The sequence below is a fragment of the Pyrus communis genome, chromosome 7, assembly GCF_041283825.1.
Source record: "Pyrus communis isolate YQ-2024b chromosome 7, ASM4128382v1, whole genome shotgun sequence".
NCBI lineage: Eukaryota > Viridiplantae > Streptophyta > Magnoliopsida > Rosales > Rosaceae > Pyrus > Pyrus communis.
The window spans coordinates 26,486,805-26,502,832 of NC_142571.1; the positions used below are offsets into that span (position 1 = coordinate 26,486,805).

At 37.6% G+C, this 16,028-nt stretch overlaps 2 protein-coding genes across 8 annotated transcripts; one reads left to right on the plus strand and one right to left on the minus strand.

Moving 5' to 3' along the window:
• Positions 1 to 263: 263 nt before the first annotated feature.
• LOC137734476 (uncharacterized) lies at positions 264 to 9,766 on the plus strand. Of its 7 annotated transcripts, none has more exons than XM_088696738.1 (9): positions 264 to 460; positions 4,565 to 4,759; positions 6,193 to 6,285; positions 6,976 to 7,158; positions 7,243 to 7,345; positions 7,426 to 7,608; positions 7,918 to 8,369; positions 8,502 to 9,334; positions 9,421 to 9,766. In XM_088696738.1, exons 2-9 carry the CDS (start codon positions 4,667 to 4,669, stop codon positions 9,476 to 9,478), a joined length of 1,998 nt encoding a protein of 665 aa, XP_088552864.1. In that variant the 5' UTR covers positions 264 to 460; positions 4,565 to 4,666; the 3' UTR covers positions 9,479 to 9,766. The 7 variants fall into 7 exon arrangements, with proteins under 7 accessions (XP_088552864.1, XP_088552865.1, XP_068329839.2 ...); XM_088696739.1 differs by having other exon boundaries at positions 4,577 to 4,759; XM_068473738.2 differs by lacking the exon at positions 264 to 460 and adding an exon at positions 3,283 to 3,441.
• Positions 9,758 to 14,097, minus strand: LOC137733497 (alpha-galactosidase 3). Its single transcript, XM_068472643.2, has 15 exons — positions 13,736 to 14,097; positions 13,381 to 13,439; positions 13,149 to 13,205; positions 13,030 to 13,064; positions 12,582 to 12,685; positions 12,413 to 12,485; positions 11,977 to 12,035; positions 11,825 to 11,890; positions 11,656 to 11,739; positions 11,227 to 11,291; positions 11,067 to 11,149; positions 10,730 to 10,820; positions 10,570 to 10,628; positions 10,203 to 10,343; positions 9,758 to 10,100 (listed from the first exon to the last, which is right to left on the minus strand). Exons 1-15 carry the CDS (start codon positions 13,942 to 13,944, stop codon positions 9,987 to 9,989), a joined length of 1,299 nt encoding a protein of 432 aa, XP_068328744.2. The 5' UTR covers positions 13,945 to 14,097; the 3' UTR covers positions 9,758 to 9,986.
• Positions 14,098 to 16,028: the final 1,931 nt, after the last annotated feature.

Here is a 16,028-nt window from a genome sequence, read left to right on the forward strand (position 1 = left end):
TTTAGGGTTTTGGGATGGGGCTGTAGAGATGAGAAAGGGGATAGGGTTTTAGGAGTTAAGAGTTATCATGGCGGGAAGTCGTCGGGTTGGATTTGGCTCTAATTTTGGCGGGTTTTAATAATGTGGGTTTATTCACTGCACACCTGTTACAATCGACGGCTCAGATTCGATGGTTGATCTTAGGGTTGTGCCACGTCAGCTGGTGAGTCCCGTGTGATTGGGTTAGTGGGCCCCACCGCACCGTTGAAATTATACTGCCATTGGAGGAGCACCTTCACTCTTGCGAGCATTTTCTTCTCTTTGCTGAGTTTTTGCTTTTGGGGTCTGCAAATTAGGGTTTTGACCAGCGAAGAAGATGGTGTGGGTAAGCTTGCTTGAGTTGGGTGGGTCCCACGGAGAAGTGGGCTTTGGACAAAAGAGGAAGATGAAGCGTAGGAGAAGGAATAAACCGCCATGAAAGGTAAAAAGCTCCGAACTTTAATGCTGTTTTCGTTCGCAGTGAATGCTTTCCCCATTCGGTTGTTTGTTGAAATATTCAGCTGGGTTTTGGAGAATTTCACTTGTATTTTTTTAATATTGTGAAAGATTAGATTGTTTCTTCGAAATATTGCGACTGTTCTGTTTGGAAAAGTGCTTCTAGCCGGTGACTGTTTGCAATAAGCAAGTTAATGATGGATTAATGTGTATGTAAGACACCATAATACTAGGTTTAGTTGTGTTGGTTTCCTTTGTTTTTCGGTAGGCGGCTTTCCCAGTTTAGTTGTTACTCGAAACATCGTAATGTCTCGTCTTCCCAAATAGGGAAATCACAGACGTGTTGTTAATTTGAGAGAATTACACCGAACCCTTAAATTGGATTTTGAATGTTGTTTTTTCTTTCCAAGATAAAAGTTTATGATGGAGAACCGACAAAAGAGAACGAGAAATAGAAATGAGAGGGGACATCAAAAGGAAGTGGCTAAGCTTCAGTTAAATCCTAAGTTCAAAATCTTAAATCCAATCTCAAAAGTTTGTTGTTTTAATCACTGACCTAATGGGAGATCAAGTGTATTAAGTTTTTCAATCTCAGTTAGCATCATTGCATATTATTCCTGAATAATAGTCAGCTGAAAATGGAAACATGTTGGCGGAATGCCACGTGGGTGTGAGGCGCATGAAGTATTAACTCTCACCCTGCATATTAACCTATAATGTAAAGGCCACCTTTTAAGTCTGGAAACCATGAAGTGCAAGAGTGGGAGTGGCCTATAGATTAGGAGATTTGTTGGCAAACGTTAGACCATAGGGCCTGTTTAAGCTTCATAGATACGTTACAGGAGAGATCTATATGATAAGTGGAATTCTCTATTAGCCTTAAGTCGCACCTGATTTTGGAAATGATTTATTGTTTCGTAACCTATGAAAAGACGAAAGTTATAAGAAAATCTATTCCATCCCAACGACTCTGAAAACCAACTTAACAGTAAATAAGAGAAAATGGGAGTGATCTTAGCATGAGTTGTCTAAAAGCATAATATCCAGGTGATTTTAAGTCCTTTCGGATCCCTTAATCATTTTCAGTGCAATCTTTTTTAGCTTGGATCAAAGGATGTTTGAAAAGACAACTGAAGTCCAAATTGAGCTGTTTCTGTTCTTTACGGCCAAGACATGATTGTTAAGTACGTTATAGAGCTCACCAGCCAACAAGGAATTTATTTTGTTGGATATCACTACCCTAGTTGTGCTTTACAGTTTTGTAGTACATTAGGGTGTCTAGAAAGTTCATTTGTTCATCTTCTTTTGGCAGGTACATGTCCAACAATCGTAGTTTTTCATACATAACTGACACACCTGTATTGTTTTCTCACACCATGCTCTCTGAAGTTGATCTAAGATTATTTTTAGCCCAACTTGACTTGCCTAGTCATGGGTTAATTTAGATACATTGCATAACAATGTGGAAGGCTCACCAACTTTGTTGTAGGGCCCGTTGGTGGGGTGGGGAGACGTTCACTAATTTTTTCTGGTCATGAATTAAAGGAGAAATGTAGAGATGCCTGCACACACTTCAGCTGGAGCAACTGGGTGTGGTCAATGTAGCATAGGCGATTGTGGGCCTAATGAGTGCCCCTAGGTTAAACTGACATTTTTGGTAGGAAGACAAGTATTTGGTATGACAACAAATTCTAAATCTCTTTGCATTCAGTGCAATTAATATTTTACTCAGGAAGGAGAAAAATAGGATTTGATATTAATGAGGGTCATGCATTTGGGGATTTAAGTAGAAAACTTGGAGAGGTAACAGTGAGACAGCTGAGTACCATATATGCAAGCCACAGAAATTTACATTCTTAACCCAATTACAGTTATCTTTGTTTGTTACCTCATTAATGGCGAAGAATCCAGTCTTCAGAAAAACTGAAAATTTGAGAAAAGTGAGACTAAACTTTTATATGGTAGTAATCCTTGATTAAGACCGTTCCATTGGATTGTATTTGAGTCCCTTGGCGGCAAGAGTTCTTTGCCTTTCATCATTTTGCTTCTCTTCTGCTCTTTTGCTTCTAAGTTGGCCTTGGAGCTTGGAGCTTCCTCATAAAGGAGTGTTTTCCATTCTTTGACTGTTTATATCACTTCTGAGTTCTGTCCTTTTCTTTTAAATCTTTTCATGCTTGTAGAGTTTCTTCAGATAATTTCCCTAAAGGACTTCGGAATCTTTTCTGTTTTTTTTGAAGATTTCTTTTCTCCTATCCTCATAGCACACATGTCAAAATATCCCCAAAATACATAATCTTCAGCATTTACAAGGACTTTAAATACAGAGTCCAAGGGTGTAACAGATATGGACAAACTCTGCATAAAGTTTCAAGCATCTAATTAGCTGTTTTTTCTCTCCTTCTGCTGAATACACATCCTGGATAAGCTCTACTGATCTGTGTGCTATTTCCATTGCCACTCATCTGCTCAAGGTGCCCTGGTCTATCCTTCTCTCTCTATTCTCAGGATTTTGTTTTCGAACCCATCTCATTCCTAACCCTCCCTCCACCAATTTTTTTTTTTTTTTTTTTTACTTTAAAATTCTTAGTTTTGCAGGTTTCTAAAATCATGTAGACATTCACTTGTTGAAATCATCACTGGGGAAGTGTTTGTGTGGGTTTCCTGGGTTACATTTTTGAAGAGTTGAAAGTCTCACCTTTTGAAGAGTTGAAATTCTCAACTTTTATATTTAGCCTTATATTTATGGAAGATTGTCAAGTAAGGTTATCATATTCCCCCTATTTTCAATCTTCTTCCTCCTCTCCTAAGACCTTGTCGAGGTCGATGGATGCAGAGGTATGGTCCTTACTGGAAGAAAGGACCCAGGAGATTTTGTGGACTATTCAACCAAATGTTGAATCTGAGTTGAGACGGAAGATGTTTGCTGATTATGTTCAGAGGCTTCTTGTAGGCCGTCTTGCAACTGAGGTGAGAAGTTCCCCAGATCCCTATTTTTCTTCTCTCTATTTTTGCTTCTTGGCGCGAAGAGGGATCAACAATGGTTGATTTTTTATTTTATTTCGTCTATTTTATTTTATTTTTTATAACTGCAATCCATGCTTCTTTGAAGTCTGTTCGTATGGAATTAAAATTGTACTTCATCACATTGCTATAAGTCTGTGCTTCATAATTCAGTTTACTTTGATTACCTCTGTATGTTGTCTAAATTGGTAATTCTCAATGTTTTAAGATGGAAGAATGTTTGTAAAATTAAAATCTGTATAAGGGTGTGGATTTATTTGCGTGTACCCTCCCTAGCATTTTGAAACATTCCCATTGTTACCTTTATCAGTTGGGTTATGTAAGTATAGTCAGCATACCTAGATAATTTATTTGATTTCCGATTTGCGTGGAAAGTGCTGCGCTACACGTATGGAAGTGTGGTTTGTCGTTACAGCCAAACGAAGCCAACTAAAGATCTAAGCATCAACATGAAGTAACTATTTGACATTGTAGCATGTCTGGATGAAGAAATTGGTATTTCTTATCTGTTACAATAAGAGTACAGAGTCATTCCTTAGATTTTGCTGTTGTCTTCCGATGCCACTGCCACATGACCTACCGTCATAGAGCTTTTTATGTCCCTCTTTCAACGTCATCTTGGAGGGTTTTCTGTTTCTGTTTTATTACAAGTTGTCTTCTTGGGTCCTAGTTCTGTGAATATCTGACCTATCTTCAGAGAACTTATTTATGCAGCTTCCGTAACATTAGGCATCCAGTACGTTAATTGTTTGTGCTGGATGTGCTTTTAGGGTTTGGCATGGAAGTCTTGGATTTGCTTTTAGGGTTTTCCTCTGCTTTCTTTTTTGATCAATATATAATGTACGTGGCCATTCATATTGGAATCTGTTTGTCACTCATTTGAATTCCACGTGTTTCATTTTGTGTACCTAAAATTAATATAATTGAGAGATACGGCATTCCTATTTGTAACTTCTAACTGCTATTTGCAATAAGAAAACTCTGCTGGGGGGACTCTATGATTGATTCATTACAATTATTATATGCTGCTATTTTAATATCCCTAAATTTATGCGAGCTTGTCGAGCAGCTTGCGTTACAGGTCTTCTCCTTTGGCTCAGTCCCATTGAAGGCCTATCTTCCTGATGGAGATATTGATTTGACTGCTCTCTGCCTTCCAAACTTGGTAGATATGCTTGCTCTAAAAATCTGTGCAATCCTCGAGGATCACCAACCACAGGACTCCAAGTTCCAAATTAAAGACGTCTGCTACGTTCGCGCACAGGTTGAGATTTCTTAGATCCTTTTACCCTTTCCAATAATTGATCTGAATGGTTACTATATTTTTGTTTACATATTACATGTATCCTTTTTAGTATTTTCCTCCCTCATTCTTGTTTGTCTGTTATTTCAGTCATTCACGTTAAGGACTAGTTACCCTTTTACTTTCTCAAATGAAAATATCCAAAAGCTATTAGTTTGTCAGTTCTTTCTTTTCTTCCCATTATAGTGCTAAGCATGAGGGCATCATTCTACCCCTAATCTCGAAATTAGACCAACATTAGTACCCTAGACCCCGATTGCTCTCGGTACTCTCAGAGTGACTCCTGGCCTTTGTTATGTAGGACTTTTCTCCACCTTGACAAGTAGCGATTCCCAAAAGTGCTCGATAAAATGAAGAAATATCTACTCAATCAATCCTCACACCCTGGTGCCGCATCAACCAAGGCTACACCTGTAAAAGCACTCATATGTGTGCATGCCTAACACCTGTTTGGCACTTAAAAGACAGCTTATTAGTTTATTTTCAGAGTGTACGGACTTGTGCCTTGTTTTCATGATTGGTCTGCTCCCACTGTCTGATAGTCCTTCCTGATGACTCAAAAAAATTATCCATTTTTAACTAAGGTCGTTTTCATAGTTACATGTAAACCCACTTGACTGCGTATGACGGTATTATATGTTAGAGATTGCGTGTCATTTCCAGATCACGATGTAATCTCCATGTTGAAATTCTTATTAGGTTGTAAGAACTTCAAAATTAAGTCAATTTCGTGCGGAGGAACCTGAACCATTAATGCTTCAGTTCTGATATGGAAAGGGTGAATAAGTTTGGAAATGTATGGACCGTGCATGCTAATTGTGATATAATTATTTTCCATTTATAAGAAAATTGTGTGAACCGGTTGATTTAGTACATTCCAGGAAAATAGATCACTCAAATAGAAAGATGGGGGATGATCAGGGGATGTGCACAAGGAAAACCAGAAATTGGCAAAGATGGTATACATCGCAACCTCAAGATTCGGACCTAAGAATTGAGATCAAAAGTCCATTGCTCCACCTCTTGGTCCTCTTCTCCTCCTTGATATCCTGTATCCTACTTTCCGATTTTGCTCAATGTCACCTTCTCTTGGACTTATTTCTTCTGTCCTCAAACTACTGCTAATCCTAAACAGTTTGAATTTATTTTTTATCTGAAATTTTGTTTTCGGTGGCTGCTGTTTTGTGTGAAATTTTTATTGGTTTGGTAGACAAATTATTTTAATGCTTTTTTCGTAATTTAAGGGAAGCATTTTCACTGCCTCAGTTGCTTTTTTTTTTTTTTTTTAATAAATCGATCATGTTGCAAAAGGAAATATTATCGTTTCTTAACTTTAAAAGGGGGGATCCACTGTACTTTTTTCATATTGTTCTTGTTGGAATTTTGGGTGGTAGGTTAAGGTTGTAAAATGCATTGTGAATGATGTGGCAATCGACATCTCCTTCAACCAGACGGCAGGTCTCAGCACACTGTGCTTTCTGGAGCAGGTTAAAATCTTAACCCTTACATAATATGGAGCTATAGTTTTTCCTGTTTAACGAAAAGTAGCTAAGAGTAGTAACCAGCACTCTTAAAAGCTTTCCTTCAGCTTGCTTGAATTCTTTGTTGAAAGCTTTGTTAATTTCGTACCAATAATTGCAAATATAAACTTAGCTGCACTTGTAATTTTGGACTTAATTACAATTGAATTTCTTCTGTATATGTTACATGCTTCACTTCAACTTTCTATTCTGATCTGTTGGCAGGTCTGAAATTGGCTTATACCATTTTTTGTTGCCATCTTTGCTTTGCTCTTCGTTCACATAAATAGAAAATGTTTTGATGGTTCAGTAAATGTAGTCAGCTCCATCTGATTTTTTATTTTTTTTATTTTTGTTGTTTCGAGCTCGTCATTCACATAATAATTATTCTTCCTCATTCAAACATCTTAATCTTTTTGGGACAGTGGTAAACCAACCAACAAACAATTTAACATTAGTCAAAGATCTTGAGTTCAAATCCTTCCAGCTTAAAATTTTCTAGTTGTAAACCAACAAAACCTTTAAATCTACACTCAGCAATACTTAATATCAACAAAACTTATTAACACATAAGCGCACACACACACACTTGCTCATTTCAAAATTCTAATGCTTGTAACTTTCCTCTTCAACTGACATGCCTGGTGCTTTATTCAGGTTGACCGACTGATTGGAAAAGACCATCTTTTCAAAAAGAGTATTATCTTAATCAAAGCTTGGTGCTACTATGAGAGTCGAATTCTTGGGGCCCATTATGGCCTGATTGCAACATATGGACTGGAAACCTTGGTGTTGTTTATCATCAATCGCTTTCATTCATCGCTCCGTGGTCCTTTAGAGGTATTTCTTTTGTTTTGTTTCTTCAGTTCAGCAGTCACATTTGCATGTGTAAGTGCTCAAATACGACTTTGAAATTGTGAATAGGTCCTGCTTATATTTTTGGAATACTATAGCACATTTGATTGGGAAAATTATGCTATCAGTATAAATGGTCCAGTTGCCTTATCTTTCCTTCCTGAAATCATAGGTAATTTATGCTCACATATGTGAATGTGTAACTGATCTGTTTACTCACTTGACTAGAATCTACTGTATTATTTGCTACAGTGACACCCCAAAACGAGGAGGAAGAATTTCTCCTGAGTGAGGAGTTTGTAAGAGATTGCAGGCTGGCGTTTCCAGATCCAGCAGCGGCAGAGGCAGATAATGTTGATGAATTCCAAATTAAGTTCCTCAACATAGTGGATCCTCTAAAGGACAACAACAATCTAGGCCGTAGTGTTAGTAAAGGTACTCGATCACTTTAACTGCTAGATCAGTTTTTTGTTCACTCTTTTTGAGATGACTATATTTGCCATATACTGTAACATCCCTCCGTGATAATTAACATGACAATCTTGTATTTAAGATGTTTTCTTAACAAGGTATGTTTTATAAACGCATAAATTTGGTTTCTTTTCAATAATCTTTAATTCATATAGATTGCGCTTTATTAAGAATCTCTTATTCAAATTGCATACTTTCCATTCTAGCGTATATCTTGTTCTTACCGGTTCTGTATTCCAATTAGCTGAATGCTGAACTACCTATCTTCTCCAGGAAACTTCTATCGTATAAGATCTGCTTTTTCCCTTGGGGCTCAAACACTTAGAGAGGTATTAATGCTACCGGGTGAACGCATAGGCATGGCACTTGAGAACTTCTTTGTGACCACTCTAGATAGGAATGGGCGTGGAGAAAGGGCAGATGTGACCACTCCTGTCCCTGCATTTGGTACTGGAACATCTGAAGAATCTGACCTTACTGGGGACTACGACAAACATTGTGATAGCCTGTTGTTTGCAAATGCGTATCAGTTTTTTAATACACACAACGGTGCTCCACCTTTTGTAGACGATGATATGAGCAAATGGAATTCCCTGGTTTATACGGCTCAACTATATGGGAATGTCATTTTTCAAATGGCAGAAAATGCATACCAATCTGCTGCCACTTTTGGTGTTGGGGTGATAAAGAAATCACACGGAACAGGCACATATATACCTAACCTGGTATATCGAATTCAACTCTTCTTTATTCAAAATTAAGTTTTTGATACTGCTGATTTCTTCTTCCTCTTTGGATTCAACTATGGACTGTGAAAGATGACTGACTGACTGGCTTTCTCATCCCAAATGCTTCAGGCACTGCAAAATCAAAATGATTCCACAAATGTGCCTCCAAGAGTGAGGAGAAGGATTCCGGAGTCTAGCAATCGCGGTCTGAGGATGAATTCACCTCGAAAGACAAACCAAGTTGAGGTTTCCACAGAAGCAGGCCCGAGCGAAAATGCTCACCGGTTTAATTTTTCACCTGAAGAATTCCCACAGCTTCCCGGCATTCAAATACCCTCATCGTCAGAAGTACATCAATCTGCTCAGCCTGAATTGGCGTCTCCTCTTGCCAAAGAACCGAGGAGGAAATCACCTCGAAAGACGAACCAAGTTGAGGTTTCCACAGAAGCAGGCCCAAGTGAAAATGCTCCCCGGTTCAAATTTTCACCTGAAGAATTCCCACAGCTTCCCGGCACTCAAATACCCTCATCGTCAGAAGTACATCAATCTGCTCAGCCTGAATTGGCGTCTCCTCCAGCCAAAGAACTGAGGATGAAATCACCTCGAAAGACAAACCAAGTTGAGGTTTCCACAGAAGCAGGCCCGAGTAAAAAGGCTCCCTGGTTAAATTTTTCACCTGAAGAATTCCCACAGCTTCCCGGCACTCAACTACCCTCATCGTCAGAAGTACACCAATCTGCTCAGCTCAAATTGGCGTCTCCTCCAGCCAAAGAATCCTCTCACACTTCCGGGAAGTCTAAGTTGGGGAATTCTGAGCATTCACTGTCACTACCGGAAATGCCTTCACCTGTAGCAAGCCCACAGGCAAATACTAGTGCTTCATATGCTCAGAACTTTATACCTGGGGTCCCTGCGATGGGAATGCAGAAGCAACAAGAATTGTCACAGGTCAACGGAGCGACGTAAGGCCATTTTCATCCCTTGAGAGTTTCTTGCCATATTTAAGATAGCACCTGATGTGCCCTTGTAAAATGGTTTAACTCTGCAGGATTTGCTTGAACAAGTTCAAGCTAGACAATGATAACGACTTTCCCCCCTTGGCTTGACGGAGGCACCGAGGCGGCATACGTGGATTAGGTCGGTTGGCCAACGCAATGTGTCCGCCCCCTTGCAACCAATGCGCTGCCCCTTTGCATCCAATCTCAAATCCTATTGGCGTTAATTAGAGTAATTTAGAATATTGCATTTCAATTTAAAAACAAAAGCATTGAGACATCAATTTCATTTTACGCGTTTCCAGTTGAGTTTCCGATTTCACTCTTTGAACTTGTGTATGAATGTTGGAGTTTTCCATTTGGGGTCAATATATATTTTCGCAGTTAGGGTTTATAAAATCCTTCTCATTGTTTCAACAGCTGATGGTTCCGAATGAGAACGTATTCATGTACACACTGAAATATGATACTTCTACGTGAGCAATATACATTACAGAATGGCGCTTAGATCGTCGCCAAGTTCTGCAAAACCCGAAGAATACAGCCGTGAACTCTTGCAGACAACGGTTGTGATGCCTTAATAGGTGGACAACAGACTTTTTTTGGAACAATTTTACGGCTAAGCTACATATCTGAGCGAGGCGGTCCGAGGAGTAAAAATGTACATCCGGCAGTCGTGAGCATCGACCCGAGCACCAAATGACGATACCGCGTCTACCGCTACCTCTTCGTGCTGCAAAATATTTGGATGCCATATAAGCATAAAACAAATAAGTTCATACAAGGAAAAAGAAAATGATACAAAATTAGAAGTCGTGTAGGTCAGTTTCCTCACCTGCCACAAATCTCTCACTGAGACACTGATGCCGGATTCAAGTCCAAGTACTTCCCAAGTAGCTGTTATAGTCTCTGCTTTCGAGCACCGATTCCAGAGAGCAACGGTCAACCTATCTCCTGATAGAGGACCTGCCCAAACCTGGAAAACATAATCATCACCAAACAGTTGATATACAATAGGCTTTTGTTAAAAATCCAAAAGATGTGACGAACTTCTCCCTTGCCTCATAAAAGATATATATGCGAAGGGAGATATATTCTGCCAGCGTACCATAGACACTAAATTGATCGCCGACATACTGATTTTATCTATCTTTCAACTAAGCAATCATTACGACTTTGTACAGCACAAGAAAGGGGAAAACCTGATAGCAACCATCTGTTCCAGAAACATCAACTTTCCTTCCCTGAACCCCAAGTGGATCTGCAAGAACAAAATCATTCCTCTCCTAGTTTCGAAACTTCATAGTTGAAAAGGCGGATATGGAAAAATGATACCTTCAACCAATTAGCACCAATTCTCACCTTGGTTTACAGCAATAACCTCCTCATTGCTTAGAATCTCAAATGTTTCTGCAGTCATGTTTCTTACATCACAACCAATCAAAAGAGGGGCCTGGATATCCGAACGCCCAGTTATCAGTATGTGAAGAACTAGAAAGTAAATGAAAACGAGCCAAGGACAAAACTGTTCATATGCAACATGTCTTATGATGCCCCTTGTGCAAGCTACAATTAAACTAATTCGTTCACATATAAGATTCGTTTTTTGACACAACTCTACAAGACTATGAATGAAAGTTCAATCTGAATTATGGGATCAATATGCAAACGAGGAAGAAAGGAGCAAAAGTTGAAGCACCTTCATCAAAGCCCAGATGCTAAAATGAGCACGGTACTCCTTGTAAGTCATGCCTCCATTGCCAACTTCCAACATATCCGGATCTGCACAAAAAAGATGAAGTATGAAAATTAAATCTTTGATGCCTTGAAAAATCTATTTCAAAAAGCTCGTGTTATACCATTCCATCCACCGGGTCCTGCATACGCTGCCCACTTGTCATTCAAATCAGCAATTGTTGTCATGCTTAACAACAGAAGAACAGCCAACTTAATCAGTATGACCACTGACGATTTTATTAACAATTTAACAGTAAAACTACAGGATCGTGTATATAAGACCTTGCAGCCAAATAATAACAGCCAAAAACAATGATAGACAACAAATGTGAGACATTCTTGTTCAATTACTGAGACAAATGCATATATGAGCACCATAAACTTGGGAGTTAAGAAGCACTTTTAAGGGTCCTCTAAGGTGAAAGCATATACCACAAACCAGTTCTGAGGGTTTAGTACAAATTATGGTTTCAGTGTGCGCAAGTAGAACTATGATATAACCCCCGACACTGTGAAGTTACTGTCCTTGTTAATGGGTAAAGAGTTATAACCTCGCCCAAGTATCATTAATGTCATCTGTAGTACGCCAACTATTTCCAACCTTTCCAGCCCACAAAGCAGGGTCGTCAACACCCCTGTCAAATAAAGAATTTATGAATCAGGATTTCCATAAACTTAACTAATCCAAATACTATAACACAGATCAATAAACTGGATTACCATTCACAAAGCGAATAGAAAATTGTGCGTCCAGATGCATTTAGGGCCTCACGCATTGGTGGGTATCTGGAATGTATGAAACCACATCAAATCAATTTATAGCTAAATCCAATTCCCTTGCCATTAAAATCGAGATTAAGAAGAGCCAATACCGTTCTTTTGGTGGGATCCCCAGGTTATAACAGTTGTCGTACTTCAAATAATCCACATCCTGAAAATACAACTTACTAATTCTCAACAAACCCATGCCTCCCAAGTTTAGATTGCAGACAAATTGTTTATTTAGAAGTGGAGATAAGGGGAATAGGTTATACATTGTGACACTGTCAAATATTTAAGCAACGCCACTTTTTTGCAAACATCGATTAAAGTCTATTAACATTGAGGATAATCAAAGTATAAGGCTTTTAAATTTAGTAGAAATGAGCACAGTATTTGCATGGAGGTCAATCTGTTCTACATGAATTTCAGTCTTTCACTTACACAAGCAATATAAAATGCGGAAACAGTGTCCAATGGTGTTGAATGGCTGCCAAACCAAAGATATACACATTCCACAAAAATTGAATAGAGGAAACAGAAACTGACCCAAGAAGCAAATAGCTTTGCATCAGCACTTTCATGATAAAGTGATCCTGGTCGAACTTGACATGTAAAAACCCTACAAAATAGAATCGGTGATGAGTAGCCAGGAAATTGTACTGAGTATAGCACTTGATATTCGAATAAAAATACATAAGAGTTTCATTCATCCTACCCAGCATCAGAATAAATTCCAAGCTTGAGTCCTTTTCCATGTACATATTCAGCAAGAGCATTAATTCCCGATGGAAATGTTTTAGGTTCAGGGACCAATTGACCCTGAAACAAGAACAGTACGGAGTTCAAAATTTTAGCATACATCAAATTCACAGTTTTACAAGTATATGCTTTTCCACGCAAAGAACCTACATAAGAAAAGTTATATTCTTCCTTCCATGATAATCCATTGTGCATATATATTCATACAGGGCAGAAGAACTTATAGATACTGTACTGAGATATGATTTTGACAAGTTGCACTTAAATAACTCAATGCCGAAGTGTCTTCATATACGACGAAGACGGTATTCCTCACAGACAACAAGATCAACAATTACTGATACAAATTATAGAGACGGGGAGAGAGAAATACATCTTGGTTTAGGTAATGCAATTCAACTGACCTTGGAATTTCGTGTTGGAGAAGACCAGCAATCATCTGCACTCATTGACATTGCATTACATCATAAGTACAAGCAAGTGTTTAAGTTTACCAAATACTTAAGATATGCCAAAATGATACCTATATTGATATACACATAACCTAATTCTGCTAAGCCAGTTGAGATGAGCGCATCAGCTGTGCATCATCAAAATAAATGTCAGTACTTCCGCAAAACTCGGTTAATATAAGCATTTATTTACCACGTGCCGGATACACACCAGCACAAAGACAAACATTGATGCAATAAGGAAATGAAACCAATAATCTATAAATGGTATCGGAGCAGAATCAATCGCAACGAAAAGAGTACCGGTTTCCTTGATCACAGTTTCATTGATATTGCAAGCAAAGAAATTCCAGCTATTCCACCTGCCCACATACAATACAATGCGTATCAACAAAAAAAATTACAATGTCAAGAAGTGAACTTTCATTTCATATATGCAAAAACAAGTAAACCACCAGAAGGGTAATTATAAAACTGCGATTCCCAGCTACCCAACTCCAAAAACCCACAAAAAAAATCCAATTAAAATAAAGATTTTATATTTTCCATCAAATACAAACAATCTAAAAGCTGGGTAGGAGTAAGCAGACCAAGAAAGAACAAACTTCTAACTTCTAACTTCTAATACTACAAGTTAGAGAGAGAACGAGAGAGGAACCCCATCTGAGGCGTTTGAGCCAAGCCGTTGTTGAGCTGCAAAATGCCATACTTGGAAGTATCAAAAATGCGATTAAATGTTGGTCTTTGAAAACTGGGTTTCTCCAGGGTTTGCAAAAGAGGCGTTACTCTGACTGCAATTGCCAAGGAAACTACCGATAGAGAGAGAATCAGAGTGTAGAGAGAGGGAGTGATCCTCCTCTTCGCCATTGTTGAAGGAATGCTATGTTCTTTCCTTCTTCTGTGTTCTTTTGGCTTTATCAAACTGTGAGTGTGAATTGGGAGGAACCGAGAATGTTCGACGAAGAAGGAAAATACCGACGTGGAATATCAAATCGCCCTTTATCCGCTTAATTTATGCATATGACAGGTCAGCACTGGCCAATTTTTGGTCTTTTAATTACAAATTAAATTATTGGATTATGTTCCAAGAATCAAGTATTAAACAAGGATTATCCAATGTTATGAGTCATCATCTCTTTTTTTGGATTTATATATCTTTTTATTTGAGAACTGTTATTAACATTTTAAAATTTTTATTTTACACTTCTCATAAGTGTATTTTTTTTCTAATTATAGAAAGTTTGGAGTGCGAAATAAAATTTTTGAAGTATCAATAACAATTAATTTTTCTTTATTCATAGCAAAATTATGACTTTGATATTTGTAGTTCGGATGAAGTTTTGTTTCGCTTTTTTTTGTAGTGCCTGTTACATGTTACAATTCAAGGACACTTAGTGGAATTCCACATCACTTCATATAAGGAACGGTTTATGGTCGTTTAAATTTTTTTTAAAATCAGTTTTTTTAAAAGGTTGGGGTCTTAATTGTGTTTGTAAATTAAAAAAAAAAGTTTTTTTTCTTTTCAAAATCATAAATCCAAAACGGCATAAAGCAAAAGAAGCACGGGCTTCTCAAAAAAGTGATTTTTTCATTGAAAACAATGAACAATACCAATTTTTATTGACAATCATACCTCCATCTTTTTTTTTTTTTTTTTTTGCTAAAAACATTTTTTGCATTATAGTTTACCAATACGGACCTGCTTTTTTCACAATTATTTTTTCTTACAACACAATAAAAACAATTTTAAAAGAAAGCACATCAACTCCAGATTAGCCCTAATTCATTTATGTATATACGACAATTGCGATTAGCAGTTTTGTAGATAAAAAATAATGAATCATATACATAGTAGATGAACTTTTTCTTAAGTATAAAATCACTTTACAAGGCATTTGGAGATGATATCGAGTAATTGACCATATGACACTTGATAAGCATAAGATGGTAAACAGATAAAGCTTGTTCTCCACGTACGTAATTCTCTGCTAATTCTCCAAGGGGTGGCAATGGAAGAGAGCTTACTTGCGAAGCTTTCTAAATCCAAAGAATAATAGACTAATTGACTGGCAGGTAGGTTTTTACAGTTTTGTTGGTTAGGTAACCAAGCAGCTGCACTTTCACCATCATCTTTCAAAATCTTGATTAGAAAACTAACCCACTTTATAATCGCATCACTAATCTAATTAGAAAACACTAATAATATAAGATTCATTGTTTCCCTTGAAGTTCCTTCTTTCTGTGAACTGCAGCTACACCTTTCAAAGTCAAATTTGGACAGCAAACATTGATTTCTTAATCTTTAAAGCAAAGAATGACCTCCATCTGCACAAGAAATGTCAACTTCTTTACAGTTTTTCATTTATATATTGCGTGTTTCTATTCACAACCAAAATTTTCAATCAAGTTCTGTAGCTATAGATCATGTTCTGCAGCCAGTGAGGCACCCTTGACTGTTAATTGATTGTTTGAAACTAGAAGTAGACTTTACAAATGAATAAATTGGAATTTTATATTTCAACCATGTACATACTCAATAGGAACATTTTCATGCATGTGTCGTGGTGTTACGCAATAAGAATTTGATTTATCGATTATTATAAATTGTTATGATTTGAGGAAGCCCTAGACTTCATTCAGAACTTTGTATTTGAAGATTTTTGATCAGTCTAATTGTTTTCAATTGAGGCCATTTTCTTTCAAAAAGATCAAAAAAAAAAAAAATATCCAACCCGCTTAATGCTTGATTGATGATATGATAATTAGTGGATAAACCTTGCTTAACGCTTTGACTTTAGGACGAATATTTCAACCCATCAACATAGTACTCATGATCGAAAAATATAATGGTTAGGTTCAGAGGGAAGATTAAACAACTAGAATTTTTAGTCTCACAACCAACTTGCTAATTATGGCTTTTTAGTCAAAATAGTTCTTCAAATTTGCATAAC